We start from the raw sequence: 27,379 nt of genomic DNA, 5'->3' as shown, positions 1-27,379 counted from the left end.
CACCACCCAGACATTTCAGCCATTGTTTGTGATCTCTCCTCTCCCCTGAAACCTGTTGCTCGGGAGATTGCGTGACCGGACCACAGCGCTCTGAGAATAGGCAAGTGTAAGCATCTCACTTCTGCAGGGTAGTTAGACGAGGAGTTGGAGGGGGTGAGAGAACATTTATGCAGGCCATAGATGGGGAGAAAAACTGCAGATTTTTCTTTTAAAAAACGAAAAATCGGTTGTTCAAGTGGCCGACGTTACCATCAATGGTAAAAAAAATCGGCCGATTTTCTACCCGTCGAGAGCCGGCAAAAAGTGTCCCTGCAGAGAGCTCTGCTATTTCTTTGACAGTTCTCTGACAGTTCCTTGACATTTATAGAAGTTGCAACAATGTATCTATTTGTTTCCATTTAGGATACAGATGTTTTTATTCGGAAACAAATAGATACAATGTTTCAACCGCTGTAACTGTCAAGGAACTGTCAGAGAACTGTCAGAAATAGCGGAGCTCTCTGCAGATACACTTTATGCTGGACTGGAATTCTTCTTATTTTCATCCTACTTCTTCTTCTTCATCCTCATCCTCTTCTTCTTCTTCTTCATCCTCTTCTTCCTCATCCTCTTCTTCTTCATCCTCATCCTCTTCTTCTTCTTCCTCTTCTTCATCCTCATCCTATTCTTCTTCATCCTCATCCTATTCTTCTTCTTCATCCTCATCCTATTCTTCTTCTTCATCCTCATCCTATTCTTCTTCTTCATCCTATTCTTCTTCTTCATCCTCATCCTATTCTTCTTCTTCATCCTCATCCTCATCCTCCTCTTCTTCTTCATCCTCATCCTCTTCTTCTTCTTCTTCTTCTTCATCCTCATCCTCATCCTCTTCTTCATCCTCATCCTCTTCTTCTTCATCATCCTCATCCTCTTCTTCTTCATCATCCTCATCCTCTTCTTCTTCATCATCCTCATCCTCTTCTTCTTCATCATCATCCTCATCCTCTTCTTCTTCATCATCATCCTCATCCTCTTCTTCTTCATCATCATCCTCATCCCCTTCTTCTTCTTCTTCATCCTCATCCTCTTCTTCATCTTCTTCTTCATCCTCATCCTCTTCTTCATCTTCTTCTTCATCCTCATCCTCTTCTTCATCCTCATCCTCTTCTTCATCCTCATCCTCTTCTTCATCCTCATCCTCTTCTTCATCCTCATCCTCTTCTTCATCCTCATCCTCTTCTTCATCCTCATCCTCTTCTTCATCCTCATCCTCTTCTTCATCCTCATCCTCTTCTTCATCCTCATCCTCTTCTTCTTCCTCATCCTCTTCTTCATCCTCATCCTCTTCTTCTTCTTCCTCATCCTCATCTTCTTCTCCTTCCTCATCATCCTCATCCTCTTCTTCATCATCATCCTCATCCTCTTCTTCATCATCATCCTCATCCTCTTCTTCATCATCATCCTCATCCTCTTCTTCTTCTTCTTCATCCTCATTCTCTTCTTCTTCTTCTTCATCCTCATTCTCTTCTTCTTCTTCTTCATCCTCATTCTCTTCTTCTTCTTCTTCATCCTCATTCTCTTCTTCTTCTTCTTCATCCTCATTCTCTTCTTCTTCTTCTTCATCCTCATTCTCTTCTTCTTCTTCTTCATCCTCTTCTTCTTCCTCTTCTTCTTCTTCATCCTCTTCTTCATCGTCTTCCTCTTCTTCTTTTTCTTCTTTTTGTCTTCCTCTTGCAGGTCACTGCTCATGCGCAGATTTTTTATCGGTAAAAAATCGGCCGATTTGCCCACTAATTGCCGCAAAAATCGGCCGATCGGCAAAATTGGCCGATTTTTTCCAACTTTACCGAAAAAAAAAAATGGCCAAAATACCGAAAAACGGCCGACCAAATCGCCCACTAACGATCCGAAAATCGGCCGATTTTATTTTCGGCCGAAAAATCGGCCGATTTTCGACCCATCTATGGCCTGCATTAGGCTTAGAGCCTGGAAATCCACTTAAGTTTACCACCACATGTTGTACAATCTCATTAATATTATTATTATTATTATACAGGATTTATATAGCACCAACAGTTTGCTCAGCACTTTACAATATAAAGGAAGAGACAATACAGCAACAATACAGTTCAATACAAGAGGGATAGGAGGGCCTGATCCTTGGAGCTTACAATCGAATAGATCTCTTACCAACAACTGTGTTGTGTAAGGCTGGTCATACATTATAAAAATTTCTTGTACAATTTTCCTTTACATTTTCCACCATAAAACCATATAATATGAGGTCAAACCTAAACACTTTCAATTTGTATGCAGTCAGGCATGCTCTTGCTCTACATAGTTGAAGGTAAATCTAAAGGAAAATGAACAAGAAAATGTGTATGTTTGGCCAGCTTAAGAGCCTGTCTGATTGGATGCAAATTGATTGGACGGATTAGGCGGGCGCTCAAATCATAGTTTTGGTAAATTTAAAGTTGTTTGGACAAAGATTGACAGTCAGATTGTAATGTGTATTTTGACCCTTAAACTGAGTACACACTATTTAAGAAAATTGGAAGAAAAATTCCGTGCGAGGAACGATCATTCGATGTTCATGTAGTGTGTACACAACTTTTGACGTTCGATTCAGACTTTCCAAACTAAAACTTCCAACGAGACATACTCCAAAATTTCCAAAACGAACAATTTACTTTTAATGTGTACTGTTTTTCAAGCGAGAAAAATCAGATACGAAAGACTGTGCATGATCAGAAACAAACAATCTATGCTACAATGTTTGCTATGTGAAAAAAAGTGTTGTTTGAGAATTTTTGTCCAATTAGTAATATTCTCAGGCTTGACTGGATGTGCAACATCGCAGGAAATTGGACGGTCGTTTGCCCAGTTTTCTTATAGTGTGTACTGGGCTTTAACCACTTGAAGTCTAGATGCTTTCACCCTCTTCCAGTCCCGTTTCTCAGCTTTCAGCAATGTCGCATTTTGAATGACATTTTTTCAGTCGTGCAACATTGTGCCCATATTTATTTACACAGAACTTTCTTTAGGGGGTATTAAATCTCCACTGAGTTTTTTATTTTTTGCTATATAAATGAAAAAATAACACATTATGAAGAAATAAAATGTTTTTTTTGGTTTTTGTTATGACATATAGCAGTGATCAGGACTCTGGTATGGCGGTGTTTTTGTGAGCACTGGAACAGGTGACTGGACTGGCTGCATTTTTTTATTTACACTTCACTAGGGGCAGTGATTAGAGACAGTGGGGTGGCTGGTATTGCAGTCTGTGAGTGTACAATAGAGAACTGATCTTTACTTTTATTTTGTATTGTTAACTATGTGATTGCTTTGATTGGACAAAGCAATCATATGGTCAAACACCATGTGACCACCCAGACACAGCGGCAATCTGATCTGCTGTGTGCAGGTGACACACAGATCACCGAGCTCCCGGGTGTATGCTTGAGCCTCTGATGCTGGCTGATATACAGGTACGTTATCCTGAATCAGCACTGCTTTCCATCTGCTGTCCATAGACAATGGGCAGATGGGAAGCAGTTAGAAGTTTCCCTCTTTAAATTTACCAGACAGGAAATGAGGGAAAATCCTGCAACAGGAAAACAGGGAACATTACAAAGCTGTCAGGTTTTTTAGCATTCTTCTACTTAAAGCAGTAATAAACCCAAAACCATAAATGTATTATATTGCAGCTTAAAGCTGTAATAAACCCCAAATCATAAATGTATTATATTGCAGCTTAAAGTGGTAGTAAACCGCAGCTAAAAAAAAATAATTAAAAATTCCCTGCAAGGTAAAGTTATAATGTGCTTGTATGCATCACACATTATGAAGGACTAAAATGAAGCCCTCCAGCGGCATGCACTCATCACTCCAGAGGCTTCCATCTTCACCCGGTCTTCCTTCCGGGTTCACAAGTTCTAGCCGTCTGACTGGCTGAACCATGGCACAGTACTATGAAGGAATGGCTTGGGTATACCTTTCATTCAGAGCGCATGCAATAACTCTCAAAAAGAGAGAACATCTCCTAAATGGTGCACGTTTAGGAGATATTCATTTTACGAACAGGTAGGCTTTATTATAAGCTCACCTATAGGTTGAGTATAAAAAGAGTTTAATACCACTTTAACAATTTTTTGTGGTGGGATGCAGCTCCCTACTAGTCCTGTGGATGCAGCTCCCTACTAGTCCTGTGGATGCAGCTCCCTACTAGTCCTGTGGATGCAGCTCCCTACTAGTCCTGTGGATGCAGCTCCCTACTAGTCCTGTGGATGCAGCTCCCTACTAGTCCTGTGGATGCAGCTCCCTACTACTAGTCCTGCGGATGCAGCTCCCTAGTAGTAGTAGTAGTCCTGCGGATGCAGCTCCCTAGTAGTAGTAGTAGTCCTGCGGATGCAGCTCCCTAGTAGTAGTAGTAGTAGTAGTCCTGCGGATGCAGCTCACTAGTAGTAGTAGTAGTCCTGCGGATGCAGCTCCCTAGTAGTAGTAGTAGTCCTGCGGATGCAGCTCCCTAGTAGTAGTAGTAGTCCTGCGGATGCAGCTCCCTAGTAGTAGTAGTAGTCCTGCGGATGCAGCTCCCTAGTAGTAGTAGTAGTCCTGCGGATGCAGCTCCCTAGTAGTAGTAGTAGTCCTGCGGATGCAGCTCCCTAGTAGTAGTAGTAGTCCTGCGGATGCAGCTCCCTAGTAGTAGTAGTAGTCCTGCGGATGCAGCTCCCTAGTAGTAGTAGTAGTCCTGCGGATGCAGCTCCCTAGTAGTAGTAGTAGTAGTCCTGCGGATGCAGCTCCCTAGTAGTAGTAGTAGTAGTAGTCCTGCGGATGCAGCTCCCTAGTAGTAGTAGTAGTAGTCCTGTTAAAGTGTTGGGGGAGCTCTACAGCCACTCAGACTGCTTTTACTAAGTAGTCGTTGGCAGTGAAAGGGTTATAGTTATTGTTTTGAATAGTGTGGGGAAAGGGTTAGACCATCTGCCAAGTTCTTATTGCTGTCCCTCTGTGGAGCTTTGCCTGGGTAACCATTGTCAGTGAAATATAAAGTAAGGGGAGATCATACATTTTAGAGTTGTCATGAAAGCAAAAGGTGAGGGGAAATCTTCCAATGGTAACAAATGTTCTGGTGACAACTATCGATTTTTGAGTTCCCCCTTTGGGAAGATTTCATCTTGCTTCCTGTTGTGTTTCCAAGATGTGAAATGAAGGCAAATCTTCCCAGCAGGACACTGACATAAAACATTACCCAGAAAAGGTTTTAACCCTTTCCTACTCATTTTGCAAAATTTTTCTTTTCATATACTTTCTGCTTTTTACCTGGAACAAGTATGCAAATAAGGGTGTTTGACTCTGCATCTGTTTGGCAGGTCAGTGACCTAAATCCTATTATACCTGTCTGATCAGTGCACCTTTTGAAGAGGATTGAAGATGTGCCTCCCAGGAAAGGTTTTGTAGACTGTCAAGTGTGTTTTTTTTTTTTTTTTTGTCCCAATGACTATGGACACTGGGACAGAAAATTAGATAAAATCCTAAATGTTACAGAGTTGTCACTATGGCACTAGGTGGGAGAAACATTTGTTTGAATGGGCTACTGTGCCTGTATTTGCTGCAGGAAAAAGGTTCTTCCACCATTTTTAAAACAGCACAGCAGCCATCGCATGTGCACCGTGCCAGCTGTTCTCACACCTGAAAAACATACTACCTTTCTCAATGCATGGGGTTGTCATTAAGAATGCATGGCAGCCCCATTCATTTTTGTAACAGCACATTTTGGGTGCTGGAACAGATGCAATTCCTGCACTCGTAATAGTGAGACCTAAGATGGGAATCTAATTTTATTTGTAGTGTTTTGTTTTTTTTCTTCCCCCCCCCCCCGTGTTTTATCTGGGACAGGAAGTGAAGGAAAATATCCCAAGTGGGACACTGGTAGCAGGGAGTGTTAAGATTTTAACTCTCTCAATCAACTAACTATTTTAATCCTTATGCTGCTAGCATTACTAAATAGGAAGTTATATTTACTTGTAAGTAAATTTTTTATTTTTTTCTACATTTCTTCAGTTGGTTTCTGGCTTAGGCCACATGATGTCCTACATACCAGGAGTCTTCATGGGCATTTTTTTTTCTTTCATCTGTAGGAGGGATTTTCTCAGCTAAGCGCACCCTCCTATCTACATGCAAGCCCTAATGGCAGATGGATTCCGGGAAGTGAATGCTGCAGGAATCATCTGCCCTTATTCAAGATGGCCACATGTAGACCTGCTAGGGGTTTTTTATTTTGCAGCACAATAAAGCATGGAGACATGGATGGATGGGGGGAGTTCTGAGTACTAAAAATCACTTAAATATAATTTTTAGTTTGTGTGCTCAGATACAGTTAGGTTCTGCTTAGAAAAAACCCAAAAACCCCTATTTAAAAAAAATGTGGCCATTCCTGCACTTTAAGAAGAGTAGGAGCTTTTTTTGTACTGTGTTTCTGTTGCAGATTTTCTCTCACTTTGGTGTGTATTGCTAGAGGGTTTTTTTTTCTCTTGGGAAAGTGCATGTGATCAGCACATTGCTAACCAGCACTGTCCAGACGGGTTCTGCATCCTCCTAGAGCAGACAGAAAACTCCTACAAGCTTTAACCAGTGCTCTGCTGAAGTCACAAGACTGCTCTCACTAGACTGCTTTTCTGATGAGAAAAGGTATTTAGCAGTTTATATTTACTAAAATATTTGCATTTCTATGTTGTGTACTGTGGGAGACCAGATATAGTGAATGCAGGGTCCCGGGCTTAGTAACACGAAGTCCGTTGCTCTGCATTGGATAGTGCCACAGTACTGGATGACTCCTCTCCAGCCCCATGAAGCCGCAGGCCAGGAGATTCCCTGATTGACAGCTGAAAGTAAACAAAGGGGACAGGGAAGGTGCCTGATACCATTACCCTAATATGGCCATAGCCAAATTTGGATAATGTGCTCGGCCAACATCTCTGCCCCATGCATACTTATTTGGTTGTGGGATGGGGAATATACAGGCTAGCAGCTGAATAAGGACAGGGGTGCGAGCCCTGCACAGGACGCAGTCACATTGACCGCATCCCAGCACTTATGTCTTACTCTGAACACTTGTTCTCTCTGTACACCAACTCAAAGTTGGTCTTAATTACCACGCGTTCAGTTATCTGGGAATGTGTAGTAATTCTTTATGAATCTATTGTAGCCACAGCAACAGACTCCAAAAATGGCGATGATGTGTACTGTGGGAGATCAGATATAGTGAATGTAGTGTCCTGGGTTTAGTAACACTTTAATCTAAGATCTGCCTTCTAATGGCCAACTTTCCAATATTACATTTTTCATTTTTCAGTTGTGATTCCTACTGAACCAGACTGAGAGACCATTTAAAGGCTCAGGAACCCTTTACAGGTGTTATGGCTTAATTAGCTGATTAGAGTGGGACACTTTGAGCCGAGAATATTGCACCTTTTCACAATATTCTCATTTTCTGAGATTGTGGATTTGGGGTTTTCATCAGCTGTAAGCCATAATCATCACAATTATGACAAATCACGGCTTGAACTATCTTGCTTTGCATGTAATGAGTCTATCTCGTATATTAGTTTTACCTTTTAAGTTGCATTACTGAAATAAATGAACTTTTGCACGATATTCAAATTTTTTGAGTTTCACCTGTAGATTAAAAAGAGCGTCACAGCTTCTGCTCTTTTTAAGAATTGGGTTCCGTCATACAGAGGCTGCTCCTTGTCAACTCCCATTCCAGCGGTTTGACTGTTCCAGACACAATGTGAGGATTGTTAGTTGTAGAGAGGATACATACCTAAATTCCAGATGTCTGCTGTCTGGCTCTGTGAGATGAGGGGGCCTCTTCTGCAATGGTGGATGCTGCTCAGTGCTGCCGAGAACAGTGTTGACGTTCTGATATCCACAGAGTAGCATTGTATTGTGAGCCCAAGCCGACATGATGATGCACCCTTCAGCGGGTGGGTCCATGGCCTGTGCGCACAGGAAGTGGGATGAATTGTATCTACCTATTAAAACTATAAAAGTGGAGGTAGGCCTTTATTTTATTTCAGGTACTTATATAGCACTGTCAATTTATGCAGCGCTTTACACACACACACACACACACACACACACACACATATATATATTGAACATTCAGATCAGTCCCTAACCCTCAAGGGGCGTACAATCTAAGGTCCCTAACTCACATTCATACATACACATACTAGGGCCAATTTAGACAGGATCCCATTAACCTACCAGCGTGTCTTTGGAGTGTGGGAGGAAACCGGAGCACCCGAAGGAAACCCACGCAAGCACAGAGAGAACATGCGAACTCCATGCAGGAGGCGCCGTGGTCGGGAATCCAACCCATGACCCATTTACTGCAAGGCAGATGTGCTAACCACTAAGCCACTGTGCCACCTTCTCAGCAACTTCCACTACTGTGAATTTCCGTCCTACTGTGTTAATAATTCTACTATTTATAATTCACACTTTAGTCTCATAGTTTTATTTTTAAAGCAGTGTTCCAGCACTTACCTGTCCATGTTTCCAGCAGTGTCCTCACCCCGGGCTGATTCTTCAGTCGGGTGCTGGTGCCACATCTTGACTGAGGGAAACCGGCAGTGAAGCCTGATTGGCCAATCGGTGATAACATGATCGGGACCTCGCACAAAGGTCCCATATGATGATCGGTGTTCCACTGTGTCCGGAGGACACAACGGGCACCGGATCGCGGTGCTGCGCGCTCCAAGGGAGCGTGCACAGTCCATAATGGCGGGTGCCGTTTATGGACGGCAACCCGCCCCTGGAGCGCCACCGTCCCGCCGTTTATATACAGCGGCTGGACGGGAAGTGGTTAAACTAAACTTGTCGCTGAAAATGTACACATTTAATAACATTGCCTGCCAGATTTCTCCTGTTTAAAATGACACTAAAATTATGATTCTGGTACAAGGCATTGCAAAGTAATTTACAAATGAGCTAAAGTAGGTTCTTTCTCAATTTTGCGCTTTTTTTCCCCAATGTGATGAGTGTAAAAATATGAATGACCAAGGTAAACAAAAAGTTTAAATAATATTGGTTAATAGAAAAAAAAAATCAGCAGAGAAATTATAATGGAATTGAGAAGGTAAATGAGTTCAGTTGACACTAAAGCTCAGTTTTTTTTGTTTAAAAAAAAAAAAAAATATGTTTGTACTATGCTCGGTTCAGTGGTTTTGCACAGAGCAGCCCCGATCCTCTTCTTTTCGGGTCCCTGTCGGTGCTCCTGGTTCCTCCCCATTGATCAATGCCCCCAAGGAAATCTGCTTGCCCTGGGGGCACCACTGCATACTCGTCCCCGAGCCACTGCTCTATGCGTCCATAAGACACACAGAGCCATGGCTTGGCCCCGTGTGCACCCCCTCCCCTGAAGGATTGGGGGACCACTGCACCCAGGTTTTTTACCTTAATGCACAGAATACATGAAGGTAAAACACCTTGATCCTTGAGAACCGCTTTAATCAGGGCTGATTAGAGTAAACTAAGGGTTAATAAGGGGTTAAACAGGAACATTTGATTAAAACTTTTTTTTTGTACTAGTTTTTCAGTTTGCTTTAACTGACTTCATCTACAGATGGAAGTTCATCCCTTTAATTTTGTATCCTTCTGTTTATTCATCTACATTTCAAACAATGTTTCATTAAACAATATTCTTTTTCTGTTTTCCTGCTGAGCAATGGTGTTGTTTCCTGTGGGCAGGGCAGAAGGACTAGAAATTCTAAACACACCCTGTGTACAATGGCATTTTTTTGGGTGTGTATAGAATGCCCAGAGTCTGCAACTGGTTAGAATGTATTCTGATTTTGTATATATTTTTCAAGTAATCCGTACTAGCAAATTTTAAAGATTAAGCCCTAAAAATAGTTCATATTCACTATATTTAGTAAAATATATATATTTTTTTTTTTTAACCCAGCTTACCTGAAAGTTGAACTTGACCTGAACCAAAAGGTGATGATTATCTAGGAATGTTAGAGGCGCTGAACTCTGGAAGCAGTGACCAAGAAGAGCCAGGCAAAGGACTAGTTACCGCTATTGCTCTAGTTACCTGTGGTCTCCCTGAAGCTTGTCTATCCCCCTTACTGACCTACCATGACTTGTTTTGCACTGTCTCTTTGTCAAGGTGGCCATCTAGGTAGAGGCACGGCTTTGCTTCCTCAGAACTTCCAGCAAGGAGAACTGTAAACGGCACAGTAGTGGCATCACCAAATCTCATTCCATATTTCATGAGATAGTCATAGGCAACAGTGCCTTAAATCACACACTGCAGATATACAACTATGAGGCTATAGGCACTCTTATGCCTGAAATGTCATTCATATAAAATATCTGCAGTGAGGCAGTGCTGCCTCTGACTGCTAGTCTCAGGAGATTTTGTTAATGTCACTAATGTGCTACTCACCGAAGGTTCTGAAACAGTCAGTGCATAACAAAGCATGACAAATCATGGGGAAAAGTCTCAGGTTTACTGACACCTCAGGCCATTTTTCCCCAACCATCTTCCAGGACTCTGGCCACCCAAAACAGGAAACACAGGGCTTACAGAGAAAAGAACAAGCTCAGTCACTGCTTCGATGCTTTGTGTTTCCTCAGACCCCGAGCCGGAACAACATTCAAACAATGATTTTGCAAATACTACATTTCTGTTGTCTCCCATGTTATCTAGTTTTAGATTCTGTCCCAGCAAGAATGAATCTGGTTGGCTTGCATTGGTGGGATTCTGGGTTTGGAGACCTCGTTTGAATGCCCCAGAATATCTTCTTAACCTTCACTCCCTTCTTCCATGTGTGAGCACGGGGGGTGTAACCGTCACCATAGGCTTAGTGATAACAGTTATACCTTGAAAGAAGAAATCACTGACCTGCTTTTGCTCATGTTTGACTTTGAGCAGCAGCTCATGGTGAAGGTACAGGTGGCCCATGAGTGTGATTGCTTGGCCTGTGGGAGACCATGAGAACTGAGCTGTTCCTGATAGTTCATGTTACAGGTGGATGCACTGCCACCATATGAGTTTGGATATTTGTTGCATACAGGAAAGGAAATAAGTATTTGATCCCCTGCTGATTTTGAATGTTTCCCCACTCACAAAGAAATGATCAGTCTAAAAATCGAATGGTAGGTGTATTGTAACACTGAGAGACAGAATAGCAACAAAAAATTCAAAAGAAATGCATGTCTAACAAATTATGCACTGATTTGCATGTTCATGAGGGAAATTAGTATTTGATCCCTTTCACAAAACATGACTTAGTACTTGGTGGCAAATCCTTTGTTGGCAATCACAGAAGGTCAGACGTTTCCTATAGTTGGCCACCAGGTTTGCACACATCTCAGGAGGGATTTTGGCCCACTCCTCTTGGCAGATCCTCTCCAAGTTATTTAAGGTTTGGTGGCTGACATTTAGCAACTCAAACTTTCAGCTCCCTCCACAGATTTTCAATCGGATTAAGGTTTGAAGACTGGCTAGGCCACTCCAGAACCTTAATGTGTTTCTTCTTGAGCCACTCTTGAGTGTGTTTTGGGCCATTGCCATGCTGGAACACCCATCCACGACCCATTTTCAATGCCCTGGCTGAGAGAAGAAGGTTCTCACCCAAGGTTTGACAGTACATTGCCCCGTCCATCGTCCCTTTTGATGCCAAAAAGCTCCATTTTGGTCTCATCTGACCACATTACTTCAACCAGTCCTCCTCTGCATCATTCAGATGTTCAGTGGCAAACTTCAGACGGGCCTGGACATGTGCTTTCTTGAGCAGAGGGACCTTGCGGGCACTGCAGGATTTCACTCCTTGTTGGCGTAGTGTGTTACCAATTGTTTTCTTGGTGACTCTGGTCCCAGCTGCCTGGAGATCATTGACAAGAACCTCACGTGTAGTTCTGGGATGATTCCTCACTGTTCTCATGATCATTGACACTCCACGAGGTGAGATCTTGCATGGTGCACCACACCTAGCAGCGCTCCCTTTGAGACTGCTACTAATCTCAGTTTGTTACCTGTATGAAATACACCTGGTAGCCAGAAATCCTGCTGAATGATAGAGGATCAAATACTTATTTCCCTCATGAACATGCAAATCAGTGCAGAATTTGTTAGACATGCATTTCTTTTGAATTGTTTGTTGCTATTCTGTCTCTGTGTTACAATACACCTACCATTCGATTTGTAGACTGATCATTTTTTTGTGAGTGGACAAACATTCAAAATCAGCAGGGGATCAAATACTTATTTCCTTCACTGTATTGTATCTCTTCTGCTCTTCTGAGTCTCTGAGCTCACAGATGCTGAAGGAAAGCTGGTGGGTGAGGGCTGGAGCAGTGTATATGAGTGCCTTTTACAAGCACAGGATTTAAACTGCCGTGTGTGTTCCTGTCATTTCCATGTCAAGGTGGATGCAGAGGTTACTGCACTAGATCCTTTCAATCTGTGAAGCAGAGTGCCTGCGGCTCTAAAGCAGGAGTTTCAGACTTTTTTTTTCTATACTTATGTCACGCTGCTTGTGGATGTGCAGGGGTACTACCCTCACATAGGGCCGGTTCACGCCACAATTTCTGCGTTCTGGATACATTTTTACGTGTGCTCAATACAGAAAGGATGCAGTATATTCTACTTTTGCCGACTGCACTGGAATACACGGAAAGCACTGTGCTTGTGGTTTTGATGCAGAATAATTACGCATTGGACTGAATCTGGTGTGAACCAGCCTTTAAGCTGGGTATTACACTGATTACAATGGGGGGTACACTGATCAGTACTGCAGCCAATTGACTGCAAGCTGCTGATCAAAAAGTTCTCCAATAGGACTGATCGGCTTCTGTCGAACCGGGTGGGCTACACACAGATCGGCGTTCGGCTGGTCCCTGCTGAAATGACCAATTTTCCATCTGTATTTACCCAGCTTTCTACTCTCCTTTTGTTGCAGCAATGAGAGGTAATGGCCTAAGGAGTGTCTGTGGTTGCATCAGGTCTCTGTGTTTTGTTAGGTCCTATCCATAAAAACATAAATTGTGGATCCTGCAATATTAAACTGACAGGCTCCAGGGCTAAACCTCTATGTAAGTACTGCATAGTCAAGTTTTTGTTTAATGATTGCTCATTAACACATGCAGGTGCTGCTCGCACTAATTACAGCTTCCAGGCTAATATGCCACCTTTCAGTTTGTTATCATTAGGTAACTTGCGTGATACTTATTCTGCAACTGTGATACTTTTGCACTGGGTGAGGTTAGGGGCAGTGTTGCATCTTGTAGATGTGGTGTCATGGTTTGCTCTCACTATTACTCTTATATATCACTTTACTTGTTGCAATAATATATTTTAAAAGTCAATACTATCCCTCATAACAGAGAGTAGTACTGACATTGTATATCATATGAATGTTTGTTTCTCTTACTGCTACTAGTACAGTTTTATGAAAGTATCACAGTATTCCCCATGGTGCTGGAGCAGAGTCAGATTTCAAAAATCAGGCAGCGCACCTGGCAGTTTGTCATGTTCATTATTTACCCAACCCACTTCTTGCCTAATAGCCCATTTATTATACATTATCTGGATTTATGTAGAGCCAACAGATTGTACAGAGCTTTACAATATAAATGGAGACCATAAGGAACACAATTCAATATGGTTTCGGAGGGCCCTGCTCTTGAGGGCTTTCTCACTACAGGTGTATGGGGGTGCTTGGGTATACAAATCTGTTATTCATGGAATAAGGAAGGGCGCATATATGTATATTAGGGATGCACCAACATATCGGCTGCCGAAACATACCGGCTGAAAACAGTGAAAAATTTAGCCGATACAGGAGGCTGTATGTTTTGCAGATGTGGGGGGATGGGGATGCTTAAAGGCAGGAGAGGAGCACTGTATACAGTGAGCTACCGCTAAATGTCACTGCCGTTTTTTTAAAATGCAACTGCCAGCTTTTTTTATTTCCTTCACTAAAGCTCCAAGAAGGAGCTGTCATTCTCCCTGCCGCTAAAGGTAACAAAGGGCGGGGTCACTGGAAAAAATTGCGGTCAGGGCCTTGGCATATTTAACAGACATTTTTCCTGGTATAGGCTTTCCGGCCTTTCCCTTTCCTGTAGTGACCCTGCAGACCAGCCTTTTTGAACTAGGGTGCCTTCAGGTTTCTTCAGGGGTGCCTTGTTAAAATGTCTACGATTTGCCCCAAAAATTCTATACAAACCAGCAGGTGGATTTAGGCCTTCCTTTTAGTCACACAAAACCACAGGTTTTCCTTGTGCACTACTACAGTCTTCCAAAGAACCAGTGATGTGATCGGGTGATAAAAAGGATGTGGGGTGCTTACACAGCATCCTTGTTTGCCCCTCCCCTTTCCCTCTCTGTCATCACTGGGCAGGGTGGATTTGATTTAAATCACTAGTCAGTAAGGCTTGATTTAAATCCTGGTTACCTACATAGACTAATTCTTGCTGGTATAACTTTAATATGCAAGTAGATGAAGATTTTTAGAATAACAACTTTTCATATTAGTTTTTTTATTCCCAGTTTAATAGGTTAATCATTCATATTTGGACAACTTTTCTGTTGTACTTAGGAAGGAGAAAAATAATCATTACCTTAATAATAACAATTTAAATAGATTTATTCAACTGAAACAATAACATTCCAGCATATGTTATTTGCTTAAACATCCATGTTTGTTAACTAATTTGGCTAAACAAAATATATATATTTTAAGAAACTTAGACTGTCAGCCCCTTCCTCCTCACAGTTTCACTTTCTTCTTGTGCAGATCTATTCCACTCCAAACAATCAGAAAAATATTGTTTCTATTCTGTTCACTGAACTTCTTGAAGCTTAGCACTGAAGGGGTTGATTCTGTATTCATAGGTTTGTAGAAGTTAGGATTAAGGTCTTTTTCTTAACTCTGTTCATGTTATAACATTTTTGCTGTGAAGAAGAGGCATGTGATCTCCGCTGAGTCAAATTCAGTTTTGAGAACTGCAAAAGTAAACCGAGCATCTGTGATAATATCTTGTAGGCAGAGAAACTGCCCAATAATCTTACATAAACCTCTGGAAGAGCATGACATTGTGAATGGATTCATGGAATTTATTTACCAAAAAAATTAAACATATACAGCCTTATTCTACATAATTAAAAAACTAATCTTTATTTCATGATGGAATAACCTTTGGATGGTAATATATTTTCCTCAAAAAGCATTTTATTTAAAAAAAATCTGATTTAAATAAAAAATATCCGATTTTTTTTTTTTTGATTTGTTTAAAAAAAATCATTGATTTTTATCCACCCTGTCACTAGGGGTCATATTAGCTGAGTGGGAGAGAGAAACCGAGAGGATAAACATTAGAATATAGTCAGTACCAGTGTGCAAAGGTGTATTTGCTTTGGAAGAATCAATCGCCTCTAGTAATCTGTTTCCTTCTTGTGTGGATGTTGCTGCGGTATATAAAACTATTTGTTTCATTTTATACATTTCATAATAGGGTGCCTGGAGATTGTGTATAATTTTAAAGGGTGCCTTAATTTAAAAAAAGGTTGAGAAGCACTGCAGTAGACTGTCAGAAAAAGCAAGGATAATCCTCATAACCCTTTATGGCTAAAGTGTCCTTTGTGTTGTCATGGTAGACATACTGGGAAAGACTTCTTGTAGGGTACAGCAATCAATTCCACCAGGGCCTAATCTATCACCCCCAAGTAACAATGCACCACACAGCCACTGAATGGTAATCCAGCAAGTTACAAAATAAAATTTACTTCCAAGTTTCATCTAGTTACTTTTTTTTTTTTTTACTGCTCGGGCATAAGCACTATTTTTAAGACTCTGGCTTTCGGTCACATGAGGAGTTTTAGTGGAAATGAAGATTTTAGATGTTGCAGAACCATACTGCATGGTTTTCCCCATACTCAGTAGTACTTAGATTTGTAAGTAGTTCTGGGTTGCTAATTAATGCTTACCCCAGGCTTTTAGGACTTAAACAGTAATTCCTCCCCTGTTTTCAAACCATCCAATGATAGAAAGCAGCTCCCAAATTCTTATGTATGCAGAGCCGTACAATAGAGATCCAAAGTATGTAATAAAAAAAAAAAAACAAAAAACAAAAAAAACCCTTATGTGTACTAACCTCAGGACCCAAGAGACGTTGCTATGTTGTTAAAGACACCATAGGTGGGTGGATTAGATGCACCATTTTGGAGCACACTAAACATTTTAAAAAATAGAACCTCCCACTGGTATTAAGGGTCATTTCACAGGGCTCAGGCTTTGACTTCAGCATCAACCGAAAACTAGTGGCTGCCACTTGATCAAACTTTTATACAGTTCAACGTGATCAGCGTGTCCCACTCACCGGTCAGGAAAAACCATTTAGGAATTCGGCCCTGCAAGCAGTTGACCAACCCTAGTAGGTAATCCCCCCCATGCCTGTGCTGTTCCTTCAGAGCTGAGTGTTGCATGCGTGGTAGCGAAGTCATCGCTTTTCGGCCATTCAAGCTGATGGAGGGGGCAAAGAAGGACCGGGTGAAGAAAGAAGCCCTGTTAGCGTTGACAGTGCGTGGCTGAAGGGCTTTCTTTTAAGGTTAGATTCACATAATGTGCTAGTATGCGATGTATACTAGCACATTCTGACCATGTCTTGCAGGTTTTTTTTTTGTTAGAAGTTGTGGTTTACTAGTGTGAATCCAAAGTTGTGCAATTTAGAGTTCAGGCACCTTTTCAGTCGCACTAGTGAGAACAGAGCCTAAATTAGCAGCTATAGATCTTGCTGCAAAATTGCTGGCTGGTCCTGTCCCTGTCTATTTGGTAGCATAACATAGTCCCTAACTGAGATCTAGGGTTAGGAAGCTAAACTGTCAACAAAGAGCTGTTAGATAGCAAGACACTAATAGAACATTATAAATCTATTCTTTGTTATTCAGTAAATTGTGCTGTAATGCTGGTTTTCTGTGATGTTCAAAGAAAAACAAAGGGAACCCCACCATGCATTTGTTTTGTAGATGCTCTGGTACTTTTCAGAAAAAAATAAAAACTGTCAACATTTCAGTTCTTTTTCTAAACCTATAAAATCTTTTTGACGTTTTGTAAGTTTTGTCATAAGTAAGCTTTGCTTTAAAAAAAAAAAATCATGAAATCTATTTCATTACTTGGCTACTCCAGTCAGTGTTTCACTGGCTTGTTTCTTTGTTTTGAACAATAATTGTAGTGTTACTGCACAAGTCTGGTTGTTCTGACCCGAGAGTGGCATTAGAGGAAGAACTCAATCTAGTGGTGTCAGTGTAATCGGCCCAGAGGAGTGTCTGGTATAGAGGCAAAGGGCAGCCCATATATGGAAACATCGTAGTTCAGGAATCCGGCTTCCATTCCTCAGAGATACATTGCTTGTGTTCCAGGCAGTGTTCCTCCGTGTGCGCTGAATTTTTCAGAGCTTATTTATATGGCTGGCATGGGTCTGTAACACATCGAGTTTTAGGATGACCAAAAATGGGGAACTGGTAATCAAGGATTGTGTGACTACAACAAACATGTAAAATTTGTGATGTATTATTGCACTATTTGAATAACAATGCTATGTTAGACTAGAATTTTTGCAAACAAAAAAAAAAAAACCTGCTGAAATATCATGCAACTCTAGGTGCATACAATGGAGGCACTTTTACAAAATAGCCCACGTTAAAGAAGCCTGAATGTTCCCTTTCCTAGCAGTGTATTGAAAAGCTACTACGTCAACATGTTTTTTTAATATGTGTTGCAAGTTTGTAGATCGTTTAGGATCTAGCAGGTGATCATAAGGAGTCTCGAAAACGCTTGCTGTCTTGCCAGTAATTAAAGCAAGTGGTGGCAAAATTTACCACTAGCTATGATGTGTGAAGGCCTGGAAATAAATTGTTTAGATGGGACCTCATATTAAACAGTTATTAGTATATGTTGTTAGTCCAATTTGCCACAGATTTGATATTTGGATTGATGTTGAGGGTTAGGCACTGATGTGAATGTACAATATATATATGTAAAGCACTGCGTAAATTGACAGCGCTATAGAAGTACCTGAAATAAATAAATGTCTGGATAGTTTTAGACCTTTCAGCAATTTAGGCAGCTAATGAAAGCATTCTGTTTCTTTACAGATGGCATATAAACTAATCTTTGTAGGACTGTGTCTTGGTTCACTTTTATGCAGCAATGCTCAGCAAAGTGAGTATGACTTTTTGTGTATCCTTCTTTAAAAACATTTTAAATGCTATGATGTCAAATAAACATTTCTCTTTCCAGAAACTATTATCCAGATTATTTTTTGTGACTGCATTAGATTATTTTTTCAAAAGGCACAGTTAGATGATGAAGCAGTTATCAGCTCAGGGAGGAACGTTAATGCTGCAATTTTTCATTAACCACTTTGCCTCTCTGAACGTATGTAGTGTGCAGGGCTGAATTGGGTTACAATCACTTTGAGTGATTGCATTGTGGCTCCCCTCCCCACCTCCCCCTTCCTTGTTAGCCCCTTGTGATAACCAAAAAAAGCTAAATGAAAAAAGTAAAAAAAAAAATATCTATCATGGAAGACGTTACAAAAACAGGCAGAAAAACGCAAGCTATTTCATGAAAAATAGATTACAGGATTAATAATTAAAAAAAATTAATAAAAAAAAATAACCCAATCACACACCTGCAGATGCAAATGTATGTACAGAATTGCTACGTGTATGTAAACAGCATTTGCACCACACATTGCTCTATCTCGTTATAAATGTCTAAATGATTGCCCCAGAATAATTGCTCTCACTCACACTGTCTTATCTTTTATTTTGTACAAAAAAATGATTAAATTGCATTTGTACACAATAAAAATTTTTTATAGTATTTTTCCTGCATATGTAGATTTAAAAAACAGTTACACAAATATTGTGCGACATAAATAAAATCAACTATTTTTTTTTTAATTCTGCAAGGCCTCTGGGGGATTTAATACATTTTTTTATAGTAAAAAATGCACATTTCAACAATTTGTTCTAGAGAGGAACTGGTTAAACAAAGTATGGAATTTGGAAAGCTCTCGTCTTAAACTGGCATGAGACTGGTTTAGGTTGGATTGATAATGTCAGGGTAACTAATATAATCATTTTTTTTTTTAGGTGGAACTGAGTGTTTAAAAGCAAATGCCAAATCTTGTGGAGAATGTATACAAGCTGGACCAAATTGTGGTTGGTGCACAAAAGTGGTGAGTTGGAATGATGAACTGTTTGTGTTATGCAAAAAAAAGTCATCATTGTGCAGCTCCATATTTACGATTGCATTTGTTATCCTCGTATTCAGGGCTGGTTCACACTGGGAATTACACAAGGTTGCGCTGTGCATTCCTGTGCAATTCACATGCAGTTCTGTGCGGTATGATCTAAGCCAAATCATTTTGTATGAGCTGAAATCACACCACACCAAACGTAGTGCATGCAGTACTATTGGAAACTCGCTGCAGCCTGCTCTGGTGCGGGCAAATGCACTGCATTGGCGACCTGCATTTGGGGGGGTGAAAAAAGCGGAACTTCACCCAAAAGGGGAAGATCCGCTTTTCCTTCTCCTCCTCCTCCCATATTTGGAGTGTCTTTTGGGAGGGCAGCAGGTGCCTATTTTTGACAGGTCCCCTCTCTAGCCGCCTAGGAGAATGACTAAAATTTTTGTTTACAGGGTGAAGATCCTTTTGAACCTAATATTGACACCCACTGCAGATCAAAACTGCAGTGTGTTTTGGATACAGTGTAGGAAATGCACACGGAACACTGCACCATGTTCTGGTGTGAAATGGCCCTTAGGAGAATACAACTTGGAGCCAACAACTGCTCTATTAAAGTAGCACTGAAGTCTGATCTACAAAATTATTTACTATCCAAATATGTATTCTTAACTCAGAAAAGTCTCTTGTATTGCACTTGGCCTTTTCCAAATTTCCATTTTTGTTTTCCTGCTCTGATCAGCTTCCTGGTAGAGAGTGGCTATGTTCGTTCTTTGTGGTCCCATGGTAGGAGCATAGCCATCCTTTCTCCCTCCTGAGATGGACTAGGGACTATAGATGATGGAATGTGTAGTGTGCGTAGAGCACTGCACATGACCACAACTGCTCATTTCAAACAAATGGAAGTGAGAAAAGAAAAGGAGAGGTTTGGGAGATCATGGAGGATGCTAGAAAAAAAAAAAGAGGCAGAAAAACACAAACTATTTATTGAAAAATAGATTACAGGATTATATAGTGGATGTTTTTTTTTTTAAATGAATTTGGAAAAATACGGATATTTAATGCTTATTACGAAGATCTATCTATGTTGCGATTGCTCCAAAACCAACATTTATTCATGGAGGGAATGTCTTGATTGTTTTTTCATCAGCTTTATATATGCTAAAATATTTGTAAAATACTACTGGCAAATGTGTGGCCATTTTAGGCACATGACTTGTACACAAGGCCATGAATGGTATCACAAAGAAAGGCATTTGAAAACTGTGACTGTCACTGGTGCATGCTGACTTGAGCAAGTTTTTCCTTACTGTATTAATTGTTAATTGGAATCCTATATACAGTGAAGGAAACAAGTATTTGATCCCCTGCTGATTTTGAATGTTTGCCCACTCACAAAGAAATTATCAATCTAAAAATCGATGGTAGGTGTATTGTAACACTTGAGAGCCAGAATAGCAACAAAAAAATTCAAAAGAAATGCATGTCTAACAAATTATGCACTGATTTGCATGTCCATGAGGGAAATAAGTATTTGATCCTCTATCATTTAGCAGGATTTCTGGCTACCAGGTGTTTTCATACAGGTAACAAGCTGAGATTAGAAGCAGTCTCTTAAAGGGAGTGCTGCTAATCTCATTTTTTTACCTGTATAAAAGACACCTGTCCACAGGAGCAATCAATCAGATTCCAAACTCTCCAACATGGCAAAGACCAAAGAGCTGTCCAAGGATGTCAGGGACACGATTGTAGACCTACACAAGGCTGGACTGGGCTACCAAACTATTGCCAAGCAGCTTGGTGAGAAGGTGACAACAGTAGGTGCAATCATTCACAAATGGAAGAAACACAAAACAACTGTCAGTCTCCCTAGGTCTGGTGCACCATGCAAGATCTCACCTCGTGGAGTGTCAATGATGAGAACAGTGAGGAATCATCCCAGAACTACACATTAGGATCTTGTCAATGATCTCCAGGCAGCTGGGACCACAGTCACCAAGAAAACAATTGGTAACACACTATGCTGACAAGGATTGAAATACTGCAGTGCCAGCAAGGTCTCTCTGCTCAAGAAAGCACATGTCCAGGCCTGTCTGAAGTTTGCCACTGAACATCTGAATGATGGAGAGGACGACTAGTTGAAAGTGTGGTCAGATGAGACCAAAATCGAGCTCTATGGCATCAACTCAACTCGCCGTGTTTGGAGGAGGAGGAATGCTGCCTATGACCCCAAGAACACCATCTCAACTGTCAAACATGGTGGTGGAAACATTCTGCTTTGGGGGTGTTTTTCTGCTAAGGGGACGGGACAACTGCACCGCATCAAAGGGACGATGGATGGGGCAATGTACTGTCAAATCTTGGGTGAGAACCTTCTTCCCTCAGGCACGGCATTGAAAATGGGTCGTGGATGGGTGTTCCAGCATGACAATGACCCAAAATACACGGCCAAGGCAACAAAGGAGTGGCTCAAGAAGAAGCACATTAAGGTCCTGGAATGGCCTAGCCAGTCTCCAGACCTTAATCCGACTGAAAATCTGTGGAGGGAGCTGAAAGTTTACGTTGCCAAATGTCAGCCACCAAACCTTAATGACTTGGAGAGGATCTGCCAAGAGGAGTGGACCAAAATCCCTCCTGAGATGTGTGCAAACCTGGTGGCCAACTACAGGTAACGTCTGACCTCTGTGATTGCAAACAATGGATTTGCCACCAAGTACTAAGTCATGTTTTGTGAAGGGGATCAAATATTTATTTCCCTCATGAACATGCAAATCAGTGCATAATTTGTTAGACATGCATTTCTTTTTAATTTGTTGTTGTTCTGTCTCTCAGTGTTACAATACACCTACCATTTGATTTGTAGACTGATCATTTCTTTGTGAGTGGGCAAACATTCAAAATCAGCAGGGGATCAAATACTTATTTCCTTAACTGTATATGGACATGTTTTCAAATAGTTATTTAAGCCTTTTGTTTTAAAAGTGGTTGTGTAAAGGCTGATGGTTTTTTACCTTCATGCATTCTGTGCATGAAGGTAAAAAGCCTTCTGTGTGCAGCAGTGCCCCCAGCCCCCCCAATACTTTCGTGAACCCCATCACGATTCAGCGATGTGAATGACAGCCTTGGCTGCCCCAGGTCTCTTCCTCATTAGCTGAGATATTGGCTCCCGTGGCTGTCAATCACAGCCAGTCAATGAGGGGAGGGGGCGGGGCCAAGCCATGGCTCTGTGTGAATGTACACACAGAGCAGCGGGTGCCCCGATAACAAGCTGCTTGCTGTGGGGTCACACAACAGACAGGAGGTGCCAGGAGAGCCTGCAGGGGACCCAAGAAGAGGAGGAACCAGGCTGCTCTGCAAAGCCACTGCACACAGTAGGTAAGTATAGACCTGTTTGTTATTTTACAAAAAAAAATTTAAAAAAATGAACCTTTAGAACCGCTTTAAGCCTTTTCTTCTAAATATTTAACCCAAGAACTTGGCTGAAATGCTTCAGTTTCTAGTTTTGTTGGTGACTGACTTGTAGTGTTAAGCCTTGATCATACTCATAACTTTTGATGAACCAGTTAAACTAAGAAAAAAGAATGGTAGAATTCATGCTGTCCTAAACTGACATAACAATTTAGATGCCAATATTATTTTATGCAGTTGATTGTATATTTACTTTTCATGCATATTAAACTTTATTGCTTATTCTTAATTTTAGGATTTTTTGCAAGAAGGTGAACCCACATCTGCACGCTGTGATGACCTTGCTGCGTTGAAAAGTAAGGGCTGTCCAGAGGAAGCCATTCAGAATCCCAGAGGAAGCAAAAAAAAGATGAAGGACAACCCTATAACAAATAAAGCCAAGGGAGAGCGTATGGACCCCTCCAAAATCACACAGATCCGACCCCAGCAGTTAACATTTGAACTAAGATCAGGTGCATACATATGTTTTGGGTATAGTGGGTTTCTCTGTATGAACCTTGTCACATGGATTCTCTCATTTCTATTTCCATTTCTTATTTTGTACAGGAGAGCCCCAGACATTTAATTTAACATTCAGAAGAGCAGAAGATTATCCTATTGACTTGTACTATCTTATGGACCTGTCATATTCCATGAAAGATGATTTAGAGAATGTAAAAAGCCTTGGCACTGCTCTCATGAGGGAAATGGAACAAATTACTTCAGATTTCAGGATAGGTAAGAGTTACATCACAAACTTGTCATAGAAGAGATAAGAACAAACCCTTCTCTAAATCAAAGTAGCTGTGCAATTTGAATTGTATTAAAATGTGCTGCTTGGGTGTAACTTTAATTTTTTACACTTTTTTTTTTTTTCTATCACTTAAGGGAACAATGTTCCCTAATGTGATGCTATTTTGTGTCTCGCCTCCTTGCTGAAGTTAATGGATCACAGATTGTGCTCAATTAGCAACACTTGGGATTCATGGAAGCGCTTGCTTCCACCTGACAGGTTGACTTGTCAGATTTTCAATGTATGCTGGTGTATGACAAACATTGGTGGTAGCAAAGGGGTTAAATATTTTAAAGTATTTAATATAAACAACCACGGAAGGGATAGGGACGAAGCCCTTGATTATACATGTTTGTTTGGTTTGCAGGTAAATGCAATCATTCACCACACATTCATACAACACTTAAGTGGCAATCAAAAATCGCCACAATTAAATTTACTTTAAAATATTAAAAGCAGTTTTCCTGTTTTCATCCTGGATGTTCCAGTATTCAGCCAAGCTTGTAAGAGCTGGAGAGAAGACCGGCAGAAGGGCACAGCACTGGATGGATACAGGACTCGGGTAAGTATTTGTTGGGGGCAAGTGGCAAAACGTTTTTCACTTTAATGCGGAAAGATGCGTCAAGGTAAAACATGTTTTACCCTTTGAATCCCTTTAAGGAATCTAAAGAACCCAGGAAATAGAACTACTTTTAAAAACCTAGTTAAAACAAGAAAAACTTTTAAACGTGCATAATGTCTTTAACCACTTACTGCTCGGCCGTCATTTGATAATAGGCCGGGCGGCAAGTGGTTAAAGTGTTAAGTGTTTTAACTAGGGTCTTCGTCCCTCCAATAGGGTGTCATATGATGTCCTTCCCGGATCGTGCTTTGCACGTGCCAGCAGGGCCGCATTGTAGCGAGATCTGTCACTGGCTGTGTACCTGGGACACGGCCGATGACATACAGTCAGGTCCATAAATATTGGGACATCGACACAATTCTAACATTTTTGGCTCTATACACCACCACAGTGGATTTGAAATGAAACAAACAAGATGTGCTTTAACTGCAGACTGTCAGCTTTAATTTGAGGGTATTTACATCCAAATCAGGTGAACGGTGTAGGAATTACACCAGTTTACATGTGTGCCTCCCACTTGTTAAGGGACCAAAAGTAATGGGACAGAATAATAATCATAAATCAAACTTTCACTTTTTAATACTTGGTTGCAAATCCTTTGCAGTCAATTACAGCCTGATGTCTGGAACGCATAGACCTCACCAGTCGCTGGGTTTCATCCCTGGTGATGCTCTGCCAGACCTCTACTGCAACTGTCTTCAGTTCCTGCTTGTTCTTGGGGCATTTTCCCTTCAGTTTTGTCTTCAGCAAGTGAAATGCATGCTCAATCGGAGTCAGGTCAGGTGATTGACTTGGCCATTGCATAACATTCCACTTCTTTCCCTTAAATAACTCTTTGGTTGCTTTTGCAGTATGCTTTGGGTCATTGTCCATCTGCACTGTGAAGCGGCGTCCAATGAGTTCTGAAGCATTTGGCTGAATATGAGCAGATAATATTTCCCAAAACACTTCAGAATTCATCCTGCTGCTTTTGTCAGCGGTCACATCATCAATAAATACAAGAGAACCAGTTCCATTGGCAGCCATACATGCCCACGCCATGACACTACCACCACCATGCTTCACTGATGAGGTGGTATGCTTAGGATCATGAGCAGTTCCTTTCCTTCTCCATACTCTTCTCTTGCCATCACTCTGGTACAAGTTGATCTTGGTCTCATCTGTCCATAGGATGATGTTCCAGAACTGTGAAGGCTTTTTTAGATGTCGTTTGGCAAACTCTAATCTGGCCTTCCTGTTTTTGAGGCTCACCAATGGTTTACATCTTGTGGTGAACCCTCTGTATTCACTCTGGTGAAGTCTTCTCTTGATTGTTGACTTTGACACACATACACCTACCTCCTGGAGAGTGTTCTTGATCTGGCCAACTGTTGTGAAGGGTGTTTTCTTCACCAGGGAAAGAATTCTTCGGTCATCCACCACAGTTGTTTTCCGTGGTCTTCCGGGTCTTTTGGTGTTGCTGAGCTCACCGGTGCGTTCCTTCTTTTTAAGAATGTTCCAAACAGTTGTTTTGGCCATGCCTAATGTTTTTGCTATCTCTCTGATGGGTTTGTTTTGTTTGTTCAGCCTAATGATGGCTTGCTTCGCTGATAGTGACAGCTCTTTGGATCTCATCTTGAGAGTTGGCAGCAACAGATTCCAAATGCAAATAGCACACTTGAAATGAACTCTGGACCTTTTATCTGCTCGTAATTGGGATAATGAGGGAATAACACACACCTGGCCATGGAACAACTGAGAAGCCAATTGTCCCATTACTTTTGGTCCCTTAACAAGTGGGAGGCACATATGCAAACTGTTGTAATTCCTACACCGTTCACCTGATTTAGATTTAAATACCCTCAAATTAAAGCTGACCGTCTGCAGTTAAAGCACATCTTGTTCGTTTCATTTCAAATCCATTGTGGTGGTGTATAGAGCCAAAAATGTTAGAATTGTGTCGATGTCCCAATATTTATGGACCTGACTGTATCTGTGTACCTGCCCAGTTGCCAGTAACATGTGACCTGCTGTGAGCAATTGCAGCAGGTCACATGACACTTGTATACAATGGATGGCTTCCTTTCATGCCATCCATTGTATACAAGTGTGTTTTAGCTGTGAATGGTCACAGTGATCACATGCACAGGCTGGGTCAATCACAGCCCATCTGGCATGTTATTAGCTGTGGCCAATGACAGCTAATCACAAAAAAAACCTGAATGAATTGATTTTCATTCAGTTAAATGCTTGCATATAAGCAAACAAATTGTGTGTAAAAAAAAAAAAAAAATATATATATATATATATATATATATATATATACACTGATCACTTCCCCAAAGTAGTACAATGGTACTGGTACTTTGGTCATAGTGTAATAATATGACAAAAACAAAGAAAAAAAATTTAACAAAAGTAATAAAAAAGTATCAATTTTATTTCCGTACTGTCACCAGTGTCCCTAATCACTGCCACACCAGTTGTGCGATGATGTTGTACTGCACTGGTGACAGTATGTAAAAAATAAATTGTGAACATTTTTTTTAATTTCTTAATTTTCCAAAAAATTATAGCAAAATTACAACTTCAAAAAACTCGCCATGCCTCTTATGAAATGTCGGAATCTCTACTTTGCAAAAAGGGGTCATTTGGGGGATATATGTACTGTTCTGACATTTTTGGGCCTCAAGAAATTAGATTGGCTGTCAATACTTCAGGATTGATCAATTTTCAGATATATCCCATAGTTTGTGAACTCTAAATTTCCTACAGAGTAAATAATAAATACTAATTTGGGTTATTTTCACCAAAGACATGTAGCAGAATACATCTTGGCCTAAATTTATGAAGAACAATTATTTATTTGCAAACTTTTATAACAAAGAAAAACATGTTGGGTTTTTTCACAATTTTTGGTCTTTTTTTTTTTTCATTTAGCAAAAAATAAAAACCCCAGCGGTGATTAAATACCACCAAAAGAAAGCTCTAGTTGTGTGAAGAAAATAACATTTTAGTTTGGGTACAGTGTTGCATGACCGTACAATTATCATTCAAAGTGTAAGAGCGCTGAAACCTGAAAATTGGCCTGGGCAGGAAGGGGGTAAAACTGTATCAGTTTGTCCTCAGTGCACATAGTGGTAGTAAACCAAGATTGAAGATTCAGTCAGATCTATCTCTGTTCACAAACTTGTATTGTTCTTGTGGATGGCTTAGAGTGCAAGAATTTTAAACACCAGCAGTGCCAATGTACCAGGGAACATTTCAGAAAGAAAAAGTGCTGGAGTAATAGCTGT

General features: G+C 40.8%; 1 protein-coding gene across 2 annotated transcripts in view; it reads left to right on the top strand.

Moving 5' to 3' along the window:
• Positions 1–27,379, top strand: part of LOC149469735 (integrin beta-1-A) — a 58,089-nt gene that overhangs the window by 7,892 nt on the left and 22,818 nt on the right. For both annotated transcript variants that reach the window (XM_089668694.1, XM_089668695.1), the window contains exons 2-5: positions 18,143–18,209; positions 19,148–19,233; positions 22,946–23,162; positions 23,257–23,427. In XM_089668694.1, coding sequence (XP_089524820.1) covers positions 18,143–18,209; positions 19,148–19,233; positions 22,946–23,162; positions 23,257–23,427 — 541 coding nt within the window. The remainder of the gene's footprint in view (positions 1–18,142; positions 18,210–19,147; positions 19,234–22,945; positions 23,163–23,256; positions 23,428–27,379) is intronic.

This window comes from Staurois parvus, unplaced genomic scaffold (assembly GCF_062004578.1).
Source record: "Staurois parvus isolate SC_StPar_1 unplaced genomic scaffold, SC_StPar_1.0 ptg000061l, whole genome shotgun sequence".
Lineage (NCBI taxonomy): Eukaryota > Metazoa > Chordata > Amphibia > Anura > Ranidae > Staurois > Staurois parvus.
The sequence above is the reverse complement of the archived record's forward strand: the minus strand, read 5'-3'. Positions and strand labels throughout refer to the sequence as shown.